Raw genomic sequence first — 20,110 nt, 5'->3', positions numbered from 1 at the left:
TGTTATTATTTTGCGTATTTCACCGATTATGAATATGCAGCCATGGGTAGACTGAATACGGCTAAACATAATCTAATGTCATTACAAGAGTAGTTCAGGTCTATCTAGATCTAGATCTAGCAGAGGCGTAGCGACCCTTCCCGGCGCCCGGGGACAAACTTTAGATTTGCACCCCCCTCAAACTTTCGATTTGCACCCCCCTCTCAAACTTTCGATTTGCACCCCCCCCTTTCAGGATTTCGATTTGCACCCCTCTCAGGATTTCGATTTGCACCCCCCCCCCCTCAAGATTTCGATTTGCACCCCCCCCCCTCAAGATTTCGATTTGCACCCCCCCTCAAGCTTTCAATTTATTTTTCCAACCCATTTTGGCGCCCCCCTCGCTACGCCTCTGAGATCTAGATACTGATCTAGAATCTAGATTTTAAATGTCACCGGTTAGAAAGGTCTTCATTCCACCACGCTTTAAGCTGTAGCATGGTTTCTTTCAGGCATTAGTCTCCGGGTGGGGGGGCACTTAAAAATCCGATGTTGTTGATTGAAGCTGCTTTAGGTCAACTACAAGTCAATGAAGGCTGTCACAACCAGCATTTTACTTTCAAAATTACAAACTTGACATCGCTTTGGATGGTGTGAAGGGAGAAAAAAAAAATCTTCCATTGCACCGGAAGAATCCAGAAGGCCTACCTCAGTTCTGCTACTAAGTCTTGGCGTAGGTCTCGGCAAATGCGTGTAAAATAAAAAAGAAATTGTTCGGTTATGTCCCCTGCAGAAATTTAAACTCACCCTCGCTGTGCTGTGTTTACGCACCGAGTGAGCCGATCGATGCATGTATGAGCTGGCACAGATGTTTCTCTCGCTCTCTGTTTCATTTAATTATTGATTCGACTCCCGGTAGAGTAAAACAGAAAACATATTAACCCAACCCACTCACAGTTGAGATAACAGCAATGATTCATCACACAGCTTTTTATTTAGATCTACCTAGATCTAGATCTAGATCTAGATCTAAATCTAGAATCTAGATCTCGTTCTAGAATATCTAGACCTAGATCTAGTCTAGTTCTACTTTAAACTTTAAAACTTTTGTAATAATAATATCCATTCATTTTGAACTCACTAAGAAAGTGTATTTGAGTGCATCTCATTACATTATACAAGGTAATAGAGCTTTTATTTTATTACGTTTTAGGCATATTACGTCAAAAAGTATTAAATTTAAAATTATCCAACAGTTTCAAAGCTAATTTTGTCCTTTGAAGATTTAAATTAAAGACTAGATTTCTAGATCTATATATATTATATAATATAGCCTATTTCTGTGTTTATTTATATATTTTTAATAGGTTGATTATTGCATAGGTATATATATATATATATATATATATATATATATATATATATATATATATATATATATAGGCCTATGTAATATATATATTTATATATGTATACTTATATACATAAATTAAAAATTATAATATAGGCCCTATGTAAAGTAATAGACTTTTTATTATTAAAAAAATTATAATAGGTGTATCTAATAGTAGTAATAATTTATTATATATTATGACATGTGATTATTCAAATAGAAAAAATAATTGTATTAAATGATGGCACCATACAATACAATATTTAATTAGTAATTAGCCGATTAATAAATGTATACATACATATATATATATATATACATATATATATATATATATATATATATATATATATATATATATATATATATATATATATATATATATATATATATATATATATATATTTATATACATATATAATATGGGAAGCTTGGACTAAAAGTCTCTGGGGCAAGTTGATACAAGTGCCCAGCAACCATAACTTGATCATTTAATTAAAACAAAATATTGAAACTAGAGCTGCTAAGTGGTAAAATAAAGCTGCTTACATATTTTGTTCATCTCACATGTTAAAGCAAGTGAAAGTCAAATTTTCCTTTTAGATTTTAAATTTTTAAATTTTTTGTTAATAAACAAAAAACATATTTTCTCAAGACAATCAAATCATTAAGTTTGATTCAAACTATAAAGAGTTTATCAATGGAAATTCCAGGTTCTCATTTAGTGATATATGTTATTGTTAACACAGCTCATTAAAGTGACTCACATAAAGAGTTAATCAATAGGGATCTTGAATAGTGATAGCTTGGGCTCAAATATTTTTCTTTACAAGGATTAAAGTTTGATACTAAACTATCCAGTCATGTCATAGCCATATGCTCAGAAACAGATGGACTACTTAACATTCCAGGTTCCTATTTTAAAATTTTAATTTTTACACAGCTCGTTTAAAAAGTGATCCACCGCACCTTGTCAGATTAAAAACACAGTTTGCTAAACTTTAATTTTATTTTTACAAATATTGCTTCAATCTTATTGCCAGCTTAAAGTATTGTGCTAGTTTGTTTTAAATACCAGTTAATTACACAGCCTTTCAATGTAAAGGAAGTCCAGCTGAGGCAGAGATTAACTCTAAGCTTGAACCCAATGAATGGATAATCTCATAATCAGCATTAGTTTTTATTGATAAAAAACACATGATTTCATAACTAGAGTACAGAAAATTCAGTTGTTATATATTTAGTTACTATGCACACCTCTGGCTATAATTAAAATACATGAGAGCAGTGACACAACGTAAGTATATATATATATATATATATATATATATATATATATATATATATATATATATATATATATATATATATATATAAATATATATATATATATATAATTTCAAAATGTTTGTATAGCTTTGTCATGAGCGCTTATAAAAAAGCATAATTAATTTTTTTCTAATTACCATTGACAGCAGAGAATCAGATCTAGAGACAACATGGATTTAAAGATACCCTTTAGGTGTCCACATTGTGGTGACACTCAGAAGTTTGACACCTTGCAAGATTTACGCCACCATTTAGAAGGACAGCATTCTTACCGCTCCAGGAGACGAATAAACTTATCCAATGGAAGCTCATTCTCAGGGCGCCATTCTCCATTGATGGAACTCTTTCATGCTGATGCTCAAAAACTGGAGGAGTCACTTAGGAAATATAAAGAAGATGAGCTGAATAATAAAAGAATTAGAAGAGAAAATGTAGGGACCCATTTAACAAAGAGTCCAGCCTATAGTGAAAGAAAACATTTTAAAGAAAAAGTTCGAGACGGGAATCAGCATAGATTTAAAAATTACCCTGTAGAAACAGCTATTTACAATGTGGGAGCTCATAAACAGCAATCATTTATTTCTGGCGCTTTATCAGATTCTGATGTAGAATTTTACCCTACTAAATTAGAGAATCTTCACTCCATTCCACTGTATTCAAGATCAAACCCAAGAAACTTGGGAGAAAGGCATGTGAAAGAAACTTTGTCTTCTTTATCTCATGAGGTGATGCATGAACGAGCCACTCAGCAAGCCACTGCAGACTCCTTGTATTCCACTGAAGAATTACTCATTAATGTTGAACAGGCTGCGGAAATTAAAATAGCCCAGCAGCAAAGAGTTATAGAAACTCTAGCAGAAAAACTCAAGTTTAAAGAAAAGAGACTCGAGATGATAACAAAACAGATAGAGAATCTAGGCCAGCAGCAAATTGAGAACCTAGAGAAAGCTCACAAGCTGCAAGAACAGTCTGACTATACTACAGAACTTCTTCAACAGCAGCTCCTTCAGAAACAAAAAGAACTTGATGCATTAAACTTAAAGATGGAAAAAATGCATGATTATTTTAACAAGGGGGATAAGCCAGAGAAATTAAAACTTGATGAGAGTACAAAAGGGTTTAAATTGGTCAATGAAAAGAATTTACATGACACAGACACACCGAAAGACTTCAGGCTTCAAAATCTTAGGTCACCGACCATTCAGCATGTGGCTGATAATGTAAGTAACCCAGGCATTTTGATTGACAGTCCTAGAAGAACAATTCCTGCTGATACAAATTCAAAAGATAAGGAGCTCATCCTCATAAAGACAAAAGCACATCAGCTTGACAGAGATCGGCAGAATTTGTTGTTTGAAATGCAGAGTTTACTCGAAACAGCAGCATTGGACAATGAAAAACTTCAATCAGAACTGGAAAGTCAAAGACAAGAGTTATCCCAACTTAACAGTGAACTTGAGCATTCTAAGCATGAACAGACAGAGTTGTTAGGTTGGTATTAATTATTCATCCCTAGACCACCAGCTTCATTGACATCAATAATTTCACACAATTTTAACTTGCACTGATTCTTTTAAAATTCTTTTTTATTGATATAAAAAAATGCAGCAGTTAACATATAGTCCCACGAATCATTTTAACTGAATTTATAATTATGTTACATATCCATTTTTAACATAATATTCAGTCTCTGAAAAAGTTTTTATTTATTTAAACCAGTACAAGATATGTCTCTTTTAAATTGTTTAATGAAGCTGAATCATTCTTGTAGCTAAGTATGTTTTGAACTGCTTGATAAAAGTACATATTATTAGATTTGTCACCAATTTATTTAATCGTTTTCTAACTTCTAGGGGAGACAAATGCCCTATACCACCAAGCAGATGTCAGCTTAGCCAAGCTGAAGACACTATTGAAGGAGAGAGAGCATCAGCTGGCAAGTCTGACTAACTCCTTAGAACAAGCTAGATCCACCCAGGCCAGGCTTGCTCAGGAGAGAGATGAATGCTTGAAGCTTGCAGCAGAGAGGGAGGCGATTTACCAAACAAAAATCTCATCCAACAAAGTTCAGGTAATGAGACAAAAATCAAATATTTTTTTATCAGTTAAAATATATTTTACTTAACCTTTTTCTCTCACATTGATTTCATATGACATTTGAAGAGTATTTTAGTATTAGTAACAGTTTGTGTTATGATCATGCATTATAAACAAGTATTTTTTAACATATGTTGCTCTCTGCACAAAATGTACTAAATTTAGTAATTGAAGAATAGCATCAGTTTCATTAACATACATGAGCATTCAAACCTCGCACATTGTTTTTTCCATTTATTCACCTTTTCAAATGTAAATTATTATAAAAGTGTTTGGAAACTGATAAATTTAATTATTAATTAGTAAAATGATCACTGTCATTAAAAGTGAAATTACTTCATTAAATAGTTAATTTATGAGAAAATCTAATTTTTACAGGTATATTTTCAAGTAAAATATATTTAATGGACGTTAAAGGAATATACTAGATAAATTTATTATCATCTTGCAATAAATGTATTTGATTGCATTTATTAATGGACATTGATTGAATTTAATTCATGTAACTGTAAAAAACATACTTGATTACATTTAATTTTCTCCCACTTTGAAGGTGAAGGAAATGAAGGAAACTTTAGACAATAGCTTGTCTGAAAAGAAAAAACTGGAGAAAGATTTGATCAAATTAAAGACTGAATTAGACGCTAAAGATGGGAAGGATAAACAGCTGTTGGAGAAAATGGCAGTCCTCAAGGCAAAGCTCACAGAGAGAGAAAAAAGTCAAGCTAAGTTAAAGGAAGAGCTTAAAAAAAGGGAAGAAAAACTAAAAAAGGCAAAACAGTAAGTTTGATTACACCTCTTTAACAAATATCAGATATTTTATTTTCAAATTAAAATTATATTTAGGTTTACAACTTTTACATTTATTTTGACAGTGAGATGCAACAAATGACTAGTTGTCTAAAAGATATATTTATTAAGTTAATGTTTGCATTTTTCTTTTGTAGTGACGAATGACAAACTACCTGAAAAATACATTTATTAAATAATAATAAGCTACTAATTTTTACATTGTTCTTCTAAACTAATTTACAGTGAGATGAAGCAAATGACAGACTACCTGGGATAATTATTAAAATAATATTTAAATTAATGTTTGCATTATTCTTTTCCAGTGAGATGCAACGAATGACCAACTATCTGAAAGATACAGCAGAGAAAGAGATAGAAGCCCGGGCTAAGCTGGAGACCTTCATCTCAGGTCTTATAGACAGGGCAGGACAAGCTGAAGAAGAACTAGAGAGATTAAAGGCATCTTTTGGCCACAGTCTTCAACATGCTGCAACACCCAGAAAAGTAGCCACAGTTTTTGTGTTCTTTTTTTAAAGTAAACTAGTAACAGCTGATGACTTAAACATTCATTTTAAGCTTTTGAACCACAACAGTTGTTAAAGGAGCAATAATATACAACCTTTTAACAACATTGCTAGGTGCTATCTGAGTGAAATGATTCTAGGTATTTAGAAAATAACTAAGACTCCTTGAACTATAATTGTTCTGAATAGCTGGCTGACTAAGAACCGAAAGTTTGTCCACACAAGCTTTTCAGTCAAGAAAATAATATTACACTACTGTATGATTTAAAGAATATCATTTAAAACCTTGTTATGACACTGTTCATTGCCAACTCAAGGGTTGGTAAAGCTCATGGTTGCTAAACCAAAAAGTCCCATAGTTCAAACCCTCAGGCAGATGAGGGGACAGCAGCTTTTCTAGGAGAGACAACTCCAAAATCAAACACCTGCTGCCTTGTAATTTGTTCTTGGTTGGACAAAGGTTATGGAAGCAATTCCAAAAAGAAAAGCAGGCTGAAATCTGAGTGAAATGGTGCATAACAAGTTGACACATAAATACTCAATTTTGTTGGAGGGAATCCCTTCCAACACTAGAATTAAGAACAAAGAAGAGGAAGAAAATTGCAAACTTAACTTAGTTTTCACTTATGTAAATATTAAAAATGCTGTATGTGTAACACACTACTTCTTCTGTTTTTTTCCAGCACAAGAGAGATATCACTGGTGCTTTAGATCTGAGTAGTTTGCCTGGGGTCAGCCCAACAGGGTCACCCATGCCCCAGGCTGGTGATTTCAGTACATCTGTTAGTGAGGAAGAACCTTCAGAGAGCAATTTTCAAAAACACAGGTATGGTTTGGTTTCATGATTTATTCATAACTAGTTCAGGTAAATAGAATCTGTTAATAAAGTTTGACAATTATTTTTAGACAGCATTCAGCAAACATGCATTTATTCAGCTTTGTTCATGGAAATTATTTTATATTTCAAATGTTACACATCTTTGAATAATAACATAAAGTAAAAAAGTTTCCCTTTCAAACCTGACGGTCTATGGGGCAAGTGAAGTAGAGTTCACTTGCTTATGTGACCTTGGCATAAGAAGAGATAGTGTGGTCAGCACTATGCCCAGCCGCCATTACTTTCCATAACTTGAGTTAGGTACCCATCAAAGTTGGGTGGACTCAGGGACAGTCTACTGACTTAAACCCGGATTCGAACTCGAGTCTTACGGGTTAGCAGTCCAGCTCTCTACTGCTAGACCACTCCGTCACATGAATAATAACAAATTACAAACTATTTTATTAAATTTCCTGGAAACAACTCAGTTAAGTTAAAAGTGTATTGTCTTGTTAAATAAAAGAAAAATCATGAAAAAGAAATTTATAATTTTGTTTTACAGTACATTGCTTAAAGGCCAGATTTCTCCAGTTTACAAGAGAAGGACGGAAATAGATCGGCATAGAGGAAGACAGGAGCATGATCAAAGTATTAATAAAAAACTGCATGAAACAATTAATGTGGAAGTTTATGTAGATGGTGACTCTGCTCTGGATGATCAGAATGATGGGAGTGAATGTTGTTCTAACTGCATGCAAGATTATCCTGCTGTTGGTTCCAATTTTAACCAGCTGAGACAGATCAGTTTACAGAAGGAGCCAGCACCCCCAGCCTTACAACTTTGTTCCAACTGCCAGCAACAGTTTCACCTGCCTCGTCTTACACAGGCATCCCCCACACAGGGGCATTCATCTCTACAGCATCAAGTGTACACTTCTTCACCTCAACACACCTTATTGAATGCACATCACAGGCCGTTATCTCTCACAAACCTGCAGGAGCCTGTACACTACTTGGATAACTTGCACTCATTCACTCATCCTGATACTAATAGCATGCGCATGCCCTCTTCACAACCTCACCACTCGTCATATTCCATGCACCAAAATGCAAGTCAACTGAATGCTAAACCGTTGCACCTCTCTTCCTCAGAGCACCAAGGCATGCATTTTTCAAATTTTAATCCAACTCACTCAAGTAACAACTCACTTTTTGCATCTAAAAATAAATCGTTCAGTGTTCCAGACATTAATAACAGAAACTTATATTCTGGCGCCATGTTAGGGAGGGGTTCATTTTTCTCAGGGCAGGCTGTAACAAGACAACATTTACAGCCCCCTCTCTCTTATAATAATACTTTAACACATTCTGATGAAGAAGACCTTTACAAAAGAAATCTGTATGACAAAAATTATGACTCTCCTCACCAGAATACAAATTCGTTGTTTGAAAATACACCAGAGGTGGCAACAATGTTTGAAAATCTGTCCAAAAATCCCTTGTACACACAGTATCTTGATGTTCCTTCTCTGCCAGGTTTTCATGTCAGAGGTTACAGAACTGGCAACCATTCCAGACAACCACCAGAAAAAGAACTGGACCGCAGCGCTGGTCTGTCTATAGATGAAAATGGGATTCTCTGGGAGCAGGTACCGTCCAGTGGCTTCAGTCCCTTGTCCAAGTCTTCAAGAAAAAACTTTCCAGGCAGGCCAGCCAAGCAAGGAAACATGGAACTCTTCAAGCTTGGAGATGACACTGATGTTGATGAGGACTTGACAGACTACCTAAATGAGGATGAGCTTAAATCATATGACCAGAACTCAAAGGTTAAATTAAGCCCAATTAATAAAGCTAAAATTTCATCTCTGCAGAAAGACCCCATACCACTAGGGGACAAAATAGCCAAACTTTTGACTTCACTAAATCCAACTGAGTCTGCAGCCAGGGAAGACTATCATAAAAACTTGTACACACAGAATCTGAAGCAACCAACACATGCATCTAAAGCAGCAAATGAGTATTCTTCAGAGGAGTCTTCTCCATCAAGTCCACTACACAAAGCCCAACAAGTTCAGAAGAGAGTAGAGCAGTTAACAAATGAGAGACCCAAGTTTGTCAATACTTTGTCTAAGCAGTCATATGGGTTTGATGTCAGTCAGTTAGACTCTGACTTGTCAGTCAGCAGCTATGCATCATTGAGTCAAGTAAAAAACCAACATCGTGAAGCACATGTGAAGCCCATAGAGAAAAATGAAGAAACAAAACCTTTAGAGGAAGATGTAATGGTAGCCACCCATGTTAAAAGGGGCCCAAAGAACCCCAGTCTTACTGTAGAACCAATAGAAGCTCCAGCAGCATCAACACCAGCTAAAGGAAGTCTTGGTGCTAAAATACACAACAAACCTGAACCTGAAGCAGGTGTCCCCAAACATCAGCCTGATGAAAAAAGTACTCAAGCTAAAGAAGAATTTACCTTACCAAAAATATGTAATGCAAAAGAAAATGAGAAGATAGACTTGCCAATACAGACTGATACAAAAGATACCAAAGAAACAAATGTTCCTAAGGTGTCTAATATCACAACTTTTGATCAGAGTGTAAAGAATGTAAATGCTGCTTCACAAGAGAAACAAACTCATGAACCGGCTAAAGAAGCAGATGAAGATCTGGCTAAATACCAAGATGTTGAATTAAAACCAGCTCGCGAGCTCAGGGTTAGAACTTTAAACAGCGCCACCTCAGAAGAAGATTTATTGGACTCAGAAAGTAAAGAGAAGCAAGAAACCCTTGTTGAGGAGGTGACAGACAACTCCAATACACATGACGCAGCAGAGTTCATTGGTGATACCTCGCTAGAAAACTTCACTGATGACACTGAGGGGCCAGCTTTTAACCCTAAAAGAAAGGAGAGTGTTGACGCCTCCACTGATACAGACTTAGAGAAACTGGCCAAACCAGGTTATTTACAAAAAGGTTTAACTGTGAAAAAAAATGTGCCAACTGTCAAGTTTATAAGAAAGAAGAGAAAACAAAGACCCCCGTTAAAGCAGACACATTCCCAGGAGTTGTTGTCATCAGACACTGAAGGTAAATAAAACTATTCAATTCACTTGAAAGTAACTTTTCTGAGCCACATACCAAACTTATTTATCAACTTCCCCCACTGTACTTGGTTTTTTTTTTTACTTTGCACTTAAATATCACTCTATGCGGTCAACTTGGAGATTTTAAATTCAAATAAACAGGCTCTGAAATATTTGTATATATTATATTAAAAAAACAACAACAGTGCCTATTAGTTGTTAGTAAAGGGCATTGTGTGATTTAGAAGTAGACAACTTGCTTGCTAAACCAGACGTCATGAGTTCTGTTTGTAAAGGGGATTGTGTGATTTAGAAGTAGAACATTTGCTTGCTCAACCAAAAGTCATGAGTTCTGTCAGTGAAGGGGATTGTGTGATTTAGCAGTAGTACATTTGCTTGCTAAACCAAAAGTCATGAGTTCTGTACCCAGGGTCAAAAGGTAAATTATCCCCCAACTGAACTGCTCTCCAGCTCAAACCAGGTGGTGCCATGCACCTAGGGAGGAAGCAAAAGTCTAGGAGGGATACACTTATCTAGAAGCTGGCACAATAGAATTGGGAAAAACTTGATTCTTCATTCTGTTTTGTCTTTTTGGCTTAAATAGCAGTTGCTATGACCATATGAGAGAGAGAGAGTAGGATGTTCAATCATTCAAAATGTGTTTTATAAACAATAAGGTGATGTTTGATAAATTTTTTACAGATTTAGATGACAATGAAAAGATTAAACAGGCAGCGCTGAGAAGGATGAGAATTGCCCTGTTTCGTGTTTTTGCCTATCTGGACACAGCCAGCCTATTGGTGGCGTCAACAGTGTGTAGGGAGTGGAGAAAGGTCAGCAGACATCCTGCCCTATGGAAGTCTGTTTGGTTAGAAAACAAAACTATTTCCAGTTCTGTAAGTTTTGTCACATCTTTCTTGTGTTCATAAAGGTTTTGAACTTTTTGAAAGGCAGAACTCATTAAATGCTATTCTGTCATTAATTTTTAGTTGGCAAATAAAATTGTTTTAATTGATTAAAAAAAGATTGAACATAAGGGTTTTAACTTTGTTAATAAGAACTTGTGCTTACTCAGTTTTGGAATAAAATAATAGATGTGTTCATATGGAATTAAAAATGTTCAGTTTTATTTTTAACAGTTTAAATATTCACTTTTTAAATGCCTTCACATCTTAAACTTAATATTCTGGCATGCAAGAAGATATATTTTATTATCTCATGATTTCACCTTTGTTTGAATCACCATCCATTGAATCATCAAAGCCAACTAGTTTTATCTTTTTATTTTATTTGTTTGAGTTGTTGTGCTCACTTGGTGTATTCACTGCATATCTGTTGACAGTTTCTGCTGACCTTGTCTCAGTGGTGTACACAGACACAAGCTTTCACTCTACAAGGTTTGTCTGATTATAGTTTTAGAACAAATAAGCAAACAAAACATTTTAATTTTCAGGATCTTTTTTGGTGGTTTGATGACAGAAGATGTATTCAGGATAATTCATGTTTAGCATAGAAAAAAAAATCTTATTTTACTGCAATTATCACCCTGCTGCCTCTTTGTTAACATCCCAGTTTTCAGATGACTAAATAACTCGCTCATTGTGTTCACTTTTAATTGTTACCACACAATTACTCTCACTTAAACAATGATTTTGTCATTTGTTAACAAAAATAAAATAACTTGTGTTTATCTGAACTAAGTGCAACTAAATATTTTTGTCAGGTCATAACAACATATGGTGAGAACCTCTATATATTTTGTGCCTATATTTACTAAAGTAACTTTTATTTCAATGTGCTAAACATATCAATGCAAAAAATTCTTTTTCTTTTTGTTTACTTAGTTTAGTCAAATGTAATGAATTATACGTTGCAATTCTGAAATTTTAGTGATTCTCATTTGATTTAGAATTTTTTAACTTGGCAGATTTTGTTTAGAATGTTTTTGATTATAGCATGTCAATTTAAACATGTAAAATTTTCAACATAAAAACTATGACTGAATATACTATACATTTAAATTTGAAAGATCAATAGACTAGAAATTCTCATTAAGATAACAATCCACCAGAATAAAAGTTATTAAATATTATTGGAGTAATCTTTAAAACTTTTACCAAATTTGTAAAACTATTTATTTTTATTTTTTGTAGTTGTATGTTAAAATTGTCAAACAGCTTTTCTGAATGTAACACATTTCTAGCTAAACTTAAAAAGTAGAATTGCTTAATAGATCATAATTATCTACTACCGATAAAATTAACAATAAATAAATATATATATATATATATATATATATATTAATTAACAATTAGAGGATTAATCTGTGTAATTCATTTATTGATAATATTATAACTTGCTTACAACATAATAATTGGTCATCACTTTATTCAGAAGTAATTCATACTTGTTATATATTGGCCTATTTAAATTAGTAATTATCATACTCGTACATCAATTATATTTAATACTTATTTAAATAAGACTGACTGCAATATATTTTCCCACCTGATTTAACTACCTATGTGGTAGCCAACACATGAGTAGAAAATACTTTGTCCAGTATTTCATGTTTAGCAGAACCTGATTCTTGTTGTTTGTCATTCATTCTCTTCATTGCTATTGTAGCCTATATGTTGTCATCATCATCTATCATACACTTTCTATATTGCTGTTGTCACTTCACATAGCTGTCCTTCACTGTCTATATTGCTAATGTCACAGTAGGCTACATGTTGTCACTTAAGTATACATTCACAACTTATAAGGTTGCCAGATTATCATCTAAGTTATTGTTCTATGTACTCTCATATATAGGCTACAACAGTTTACATTTTGTTTTAACATCAACACGAGATTGAAATGAATTTTGTATGTAAAGCAAAAACAATCTCATGAAGATTGCTATTCAACACTATGATTTCTATCCTAATTTTTTATTGTTTTTAAAGCATGTGTTGCGCTAAAATATTAACTTAGACCTTGAAATATCTGACCTTTGACAAACTATGAATTTTAAAAAAAAACTGAAATCAATTTTAGTAAAATTTTAGTTAACTGCTAAAATTTCTTTATTTTAGTAAACAATAAAACCCTGCCTTAAAGCAACCATAGAAACTAGAGGGTTAACCTAGGTGGTGGTCTAATTCATGTAAAAAGTAGTTTCCTGATCGTCCAGAATATCTGGTGTTTATTTTATCAACATTCAAATGAGTTAACATCAATTGACTTTATTTGTATGGGCCAACTTTTAACATGTACCATTTCAAAATAAATTAACTGAAAGCTATTTAAAAAAAAGGTTAACATAGAAACTAACATTTTCATACTTGCACACTGTGTATGTTGAATGTATTTTGTAAGTTAGTATCTGATGGCAGTGTTGTAAGACTTTTAAATATGTTTGAATAAATAACAAGCTAGATGAATGTATTTTGTAAGTTAGTATCAGATAGCTATGTTGTAAGACTGTTAAAGATTTGGATGAAATAACAAGCTAGATGTGATCCAATCATGATTTATGCTGCAGGTTTGAGGGGAAGAGGAATCAGGGCTGATGAGTCACCAGAGATTTATCTTTCTGCTGTCAGGTAACCTAGCAACAGATCTTTTGTTGTCAAATGTAGCAAAAATATTTTCATAATAATTAGTTATTGTTTCTGCTGAAAATGAAGACTAAAAATACAAAATATCTTAATGGGGGAGGCTCCGGTAAAAAAACTTTTTAATACTCGCTAGAAAACAGACATTTCTTTACATCTTTATTAAGATACATCCGCATATGCATTTCCACTAAAAAAATTCATGAATCTTGGTAACTATGACAACGGCGGCCATCTTGAAAAATTTACCCCCTCGTAGGTTTTCCACCATCCATAAAATATTATATTTTAAGCCCAATAAATAATGAATTCATAATCTTCTTCCATATTTTGGGGCACTCAGCTAAAAATTTTAAGTGCATATCTTCAAAATAATTTATTATGAATTTTCAAAATTTGTGTCTGTTCAAAACACTTAATTTTAGGGAATTTTGGGGCATTAAAACTAGTTTTTCCACAAATTTATTTTTGTGGAAATGCATATGCGGATGTATCTTAATAAAGCTGTAAAGAAATAACTGTTTTATAACAAGTATTAAAAAAGTTTTTTTTAACCGGAGCCTTTCCCCTTAAATAGCTCAACCATAGATTATTTAACACAAATATTTTGTACAAATCTTCAGGGGAAGTTTGGAGCCTGGGTTGGAGAAGTTTTTGTCAGCCTGCCAGAACACTATTTCAAGTCTTCATATCTCAGACTGTGACAACATCATCACCGACAAGTACCTTTTGTCTTTTACATGGCTTTATCATTGTTTTATAACATCATCACTGACAAGTACCTTTTGTCTTTTACCTGGTTTTATCATTGTTTTACAACATCATCACTGACAAGTACCTTTTGTCTTTTACCTCATTTTATCATTGTTTTACAAAATCATCGCTGACAAGTACCATTTGTCACTGGCATAAAAGGCGTACATGAAAGATTAAAGGGAATTTTTTTCAACAAACAAACATCATTGGTTGCTATAAAATGTCTGTAATGATGTGTGGTGATAATTTCTTTTGGTGTGGTCTGTATTTCAGATGTCTGTGGCTAGTGAGTGGCTACTGTCGTCTGCTGACCAAACTGACCTATCAGAGTAAACTTGACCCCATAACACCCCAGCTAATGTGGGCTCTAGGGGGAGGATGTCCGGGTGTCACGTCCCTGTTTGTACAACCTAAGTATCCGTGGTGCGTATTCCTTTTAATTTAATAATATTAAACCATAGCATAATAGCATAAGAACAAAAAGCCTAAAAAATAATAATTTGTAGTTATTATATCGGTGAATAAATTTATAAAATAAAAAATCTGGACAACATAATTATTCAAATAATAGTAATAAAAGTAACTTGTTATAATTATCTGATAAAAAAACCAATAAAATTAGAAAAGCCACTACCAACCTCTACACCCTGGGTGTAGGTTGGTAAAATGGTTCCGGTTATTGTATCTCACTTTGGGAAATTTTAATTTATCTCCTAGTTTATATGGGTTCTTGTTAACAACAGTTTCAGCCACAAATGCCGGAACACTATCAGCTGACTCTAGAAATGAATTGGATATAAAAAATTTAATTAAATTCAATGTTTTAAAATGGATTATAGTTAATAAAAGTATTTAAAAATGTCACTAATTACATGGTAATGTGTCAGAAACTGTTATATCTTGAAAGATTAGTGTGTACAGTATATAAAGTATAGTTTTAAAAATTATTTTTTTTTGGAGTAAATTTTCTTAATGTACCTTTATACTGAGTATTCTCAATAGAAGACATAAGACTATGAAGTCTTGCTACTTCAGACTGCAGTTCATATAGCTTTGTGGATGTTTCAACTCTTGAGTCAACATTCTGCTGAAGTTGGTTCAACAGTTTTTTAAGAGTTTTAACTTTCTTCATTTCATCTTGCAGTCCGCTTACCTCTCCTCTTATAGCCTGTACAGAATCTTCTAGTGTAGAAATTCTTTCATCTATTTTCAAAATGCTTTTATCATCTCTTAACTGTATTTGATCAAGAAGGAGTTGCTTGATTCCCATTTTAGTAATATTGTCCTGGTTTGATTTTTGTTCCACTTTGATCAAGTCAATATTTTTTTCAGCCAATTCAATTCTATCAGTACTTATTTTTTGTTTTTCTTGTAAGCTGTATACTTGTTTTTGCATATCTTCTAACTGGTTTTGAAATAAACTGGCACTTGCTGAGTGACTTTCCATGGTTTTTAGTTTGGCATCTACTAAAAACTGACTGGAAGCTGAGTTGATTTATAAAGAGACATTTATGTGGAAAGAAAATATTAATACTTGGGCCTAACATTTCTAAAATGTGACAAGGTGAATTAAATTAAAACAATTAAAATCTAGTAAACAGCTAATGATTATAAAATGTGTCAACTTTCATTTTTTTAAATAAACGATTTTCAAAATGTTTTTTAAAATTTAAAATTATATATTCTTTTAAAAAAGTAGATATGTAAAGTGTTCTATTTAGATCTAAGTGTTTCAAGGTATTTTAAAAGGTTTTTCAAATAGCAACTTATTAAATTGTATGATATATTTGTTGGTCTACACTACTGTATTATAGATATTGCTACACCTCTTTACTCACAATCAACTTTTAAATCATCCAAACAATCAATGGCTTGTTCGCTAAGAGACATTTTCTCAGAAAAAAGATCCATGTACACTGCCAGTCTTAATACTTCACTTGTGGAGCACTGTGTTATATCTGGATCATTTACTTTGTCCTTTACCTTTTATACAGAGTGATCATTACTGTATTTAAGCATTCTAAAATCATCTAAGCCAACCCACCACTGAAACTCTGTAATCTCTTTAACACTCATACAGGACTAGAGGCACATAAAATAGAATGTCAGTGTAAACAATAAGACATGTACCCTACACAGTGGCTAACCCATACATCTTCTAATTTTAGGAAAATAACAACATTTTTTATAATTTGACATAAAGATAGATATATAATGTTACCTACTACTCTGACAAACACTTACTTTGGTTAAATTTTGATCCAAAAATTTCATTGCTGAAGTCAGATCATCACGCTTTCTCAGTATTTCATTCAGTTTCTCTCTTAGGATTAATTGCATAGTATTCTTTTTACTTGAAGACAGCATCTGTAGACCATAATTAAGTAATTAAGTAATACAGGCATCAAATTCAGCATAATGTTACAAATGTGGTGCATGAGACACCAGACAATAGTTTAGGTAGTGTAAAACAGTAAATGTAAAAGTGGTGCCAATATATAAATATAATATGTAACTGTAAAACCAGTTACTTGAGATTTCTAACCTGTTTGAATTGGATTTAAAACAGGTTAGAAATCTCATTAGACATTATGCCTTATAAATAAGCATAATAAAGCTATTTACCTTGTCCATTCTTGAATATTGAAAATCAATAGAGATTTAAATCCACTCACTAGCAATTAAATGTATAATGCTTACAGGCGAATTTTGGAAATTCCCAAGACAAAAATGGGAATTCCCAAGCAATTAAAATGATTGTTCTTAATATATATATATAGGCCTATATATATATATATATATATATATATATATATATATATATATATATATATATATATATATATATATATATATATATATAAAATAAATATATATATAAAATAAATATATATATGTGTGTGTCTATACACATATATTTATATATATAGGCCTATATATATATATGTATATAAATATAAATATATATGTATAGACACACACACGCACATATATATATATATATATATATATATATATATATATATATATATATATATATATATATATATATAAATATGTGTATAGACACACACATATATATATATATTTATTTTACATATAAATATGTGTATAGACACACACATATTTATATATATTTATTATATATATATATATATATATATATATATATATATATATATATATATATATATATATATATATATATATATATATATAATATATATATATATATAATATATCTAAATATATTTCTATGTATATATGTGTAAGTAGGTTATGTAGTTAAAAATATTGGTAGTTGATTTTGTTTTAATCAAATTATTAAGCTATCAAGAATCTTTTTCATTTAAGATGTATTTAGGCAAAATCAAGAAATAATAGAGGTTAAATTTTGTTAGGAATTATTTCCTTTTCTCAGTGAAAAAGTGAACGCAATGAACAACCGTTGCTTGTTGTTGATTGGTCAGTTTTATAAAGACATTCAGGACATTGGATTAGGCGGGAAGGAATTTGATACTGCTGGACTGATTTCACTCAGTAAGTGACTTAATTAAATAAAGTTTTCTCAGTAAGTGACTTACTTAAAATAAAGTATGGTATTTGATTTTTTTCAAGAATAGTATCCTACTAAAGCCTTGAATTTTTTATTTCAGTTCAGTCCTGTCAACGTTTACGCAACATCCTGTTTGACCACAGCATAGTGATGACATCAGATGTGGCATCTGCCCTGTGTAAAGCAGGTCTCAAACAACTCCAGTCCATCTCTATCGTTGGCACATCAGTAGAAGCTAAGGCAATACAAAGTTTTCAGGGTAAGTGATCTAGCGTCAGACCGTGCGCTTCCTAACCCCAAAATCACGAGCTCTGAATACAGGCTCAATACCATAGGTTCTCCCCTGACCAAACAGGCCTTTATATCCAAACCAGGTAGTGTATTGCATTGTGGGAGGAAGAAAAAGCTTGTCAAAAACCCACACTAGTGGCTGGTAAAATGGTGAGAGAAATTCTTGATTCTTAGCCTTGTTTCAATCTGCCTGGTTGATGAAAAAAAAACGTTAGAGCCAGTAATTACCATTGACTAGTCTACTAAACATATGAATACTATAACATAAACATATGTAAAGAAACCCCACTGAAGGAAAGTCACAGTGAACATTTGACATGACCAATTTTTCCTGTATGATGAGATAGCCCTGGAGGTCAAGTGAACCCACCCATTGCATGGTAAAATTACACCCCCTTGAGGATACCTATGATACGTGATTTTTAGGCAAATCCAGCATTCTATAATCCACCTAGATATTCTATAGAATGTGCCTGAAATGGAACACCAGTAACAATTAAACAGGTAACCCCGACAAATGGTGAAATGAGCTTATTCCATCCTAAATTATTATTACTTTATCTTATGGTATGAGGATCAATTTGTAATCAACAGTTGTAAGCTGTAATGTCTTTCTAACAAGATTTATTGAATAGAATAACACACAATAGGGCAACAAGTGCATCACTTTCACTCATTTATTTCTACACTACAAACATTTTCAAAGCATAGGAATAAGCTTGGTTTAATGGAACTGTCTTTGTATATGTGTATATCTTTAATTATCTGACATAGGAAACTGTCGCCAGCTAAAGAAGATTTACATCAAAATGAATATTGAAGACTGTGTCACTGATCCTACAAAGAAGAAAGACAAAGAGCAATACAAAAAATTGGTCAAAGCCTTACAGGTCTGTAGCCCATGCCAGATTTTATCTTAGACTAAAAGATGCTGTAAACATGTTGACTAAAAACTTTGATGTAAAATTCTGCACAAAATTTATTTTATTCAAGTTATCAGATAAGCCTGTTGATATCCACTTCAACCCCCTCCCCCCTCTATCACTGCTTTAAACTAGAATTCAGAAAGGAGTTGAAATGTTATTTTGTGTTGCCGTTAAAGAAACTCTTACTTAACATTTCTTTGTGTGCTGGTTTACAGCTAGTTGTAGTTTAAATCTTATACTAATACTTAACTAATACACCTCTAAGACAGTTGTTTTGTTTTTCAGACACTAAAAACAAAGGCTGGATTTACAAATATCCTCACATTGGATTTGGGTCCTGCTGAATAAAGTAGACAGTCTATTTTTAGATGACAAGGAATCTCTGTTAAAAATTTGTGATTTTAAATTTTGCAAAAATTATTTTTATAGAATTATTACATATTTCTGTTAATTTATATTGACCATACCTTGCAAAACAATATTTTTTTTACAATCGTTGTTTCACTCTATTATTGATATGATTTTCTTTAAAAAAAATCACATTTTAAAGTTGTTTTTTTTATTAGTTGCTTGATTGTTTACACCCATTTACAGTTTATAGCTGACACTCCACAAATTTGATGTGATATAAAATGTTCACATAGAAATATAAATAAAATGTTGAATGAGTTTTATAACAAAATCAAACTGTTCTGATGTCACAGGAGAAATGTTGACTTGCAAATTATTTGTCAAATCCATTTTCTCTTACTGCATTTTTTGTTTTAAATTTTGTTTCTTTATATTAGCAGATTTTTAAACTTTGTTTCTTTACATTTGTAGACTTTTAAAAAATACTCATCTCTCTGCATTTTATTTTTACTTGACAATTTTCAATGAAAACATTTTCCTATTTAGTTATAAGCTAGTACCTTTTATTAAAATAAAATGTATTGTATTGAAATATATTTTTATAACGTACACTT

The 20,110-nt window shown here is 32.3% G+C and overlaps 2 protein-coding genes across 4 annotated transcripts; one reads left to right on the top strand and one right to left on the bottom strand.

Annotated features, from left to right (window-relative positions):
• Positions 1 to 847: 847 nt before the first annotated feature.
• LOC131955327 (early endosome antigen 1) lies at positions 848 to 20,099 on the top strand. Of its 3 annotated transcripts, XM_059319422.1 has the most exons (17): positions 848 to 1,161; positions 2,848 to 4,192; positions 4,555 to 4,772; positions 5,352 to 5,578; positions 5,914 to 6,094; positions 6,798 to 6,940; positions 7,494 to 7,579; positions 8,468 to 10,018; positions 10,717 to 10,910; positions 11,357 to 11,411; positions 13,544 to 13,604; positions 14,240 to 14,338; positions 14,646 to 14,795; positions 17,794 to 17,912; positions 18,029 to 18,187; positions 18,994 to 19,109; positions 19,431 to 20,095. In XM_059319422.1, the coding sequence occupies exons 2-17, from the start codon at positions 2,872 to 2,874 to the stop codon at positions 19,491 to 19,493; spliced, it is 4,743 nt and encodes a 1,580-aa protein (XP_059175405.1). In that variant the 5' UTR covers positions 848 to 1,161; positions 2,848 to 2,871; the 3' UTR covers positions 19,494 to 20,095. The 3 variants fall into 3 exon arrangements, with proteins under 3 accessions (XP_059175405.1, XP_059175403.1, XP_059175404.1); XM_059319420.1 differs by having other exon boundaries at positions 7,494 to 10,018; positions 19,431 to 20,099; XM_059319421.1 differs by lacking the exons at positions 14,646 to 14,795; positions 17,794 to 17,912; positions 18,029 to 18,187; positions 18,994 to 19,109; positions 19,431 to 20,095 and adding an exon at positions 11,738 to 11,753 and having other exon boundaries at positions 7,494 to 10,018.
• LOC131955328 (uncharacterized) lies at positions 14,789 to 17,085 on the bottom strand. Its single transcript, XM_059319424.1, has 5 exons — positions 16,998 to 17,085; positions 16,617 to 16,739; positions 16,211 to 16,355; positions 15,351 to 15,857; positions 14,789 to 15,151 (listed from the first exon to the last, which is right to left on the bottom strand). Exons 1-5 carry the CDS (start codon positions 17,004 to 17,006, stop codon positions 15,003 to 15,005), a joined length of 933 nt encoding a protein of 310 aa, XP_059175407.1. The 5' UTR covers positions 17,007 to 17,085; the 3' UTR covers positions 14,789 to 15,002.
• Positions 20,100 to 20,110: the final 11 nt, after the last annotated feature.

The sequence above is a fragment of the Physella acuta genome, unplaced genomic scaffold (genome assembly GCF_028476545.2).
Source record: "Physella acuta isolate Inbredline_101_S28 unplaced genomic scaffold, ASM2847654v3 ptg001063l, whole genome shotgun sequence".
Classification (NCBI taxonomy): domain Eukaryota; kingdom Metazoa; phylum Mollusca; class Gastropoda; family Physidae; genus Physella; species Physella acuta.
The sequence above is the reverse complement of the archived record's forward strand: the minus strand, read 5'-3'. Positions and strand labels throughout refer to the sequence as shown.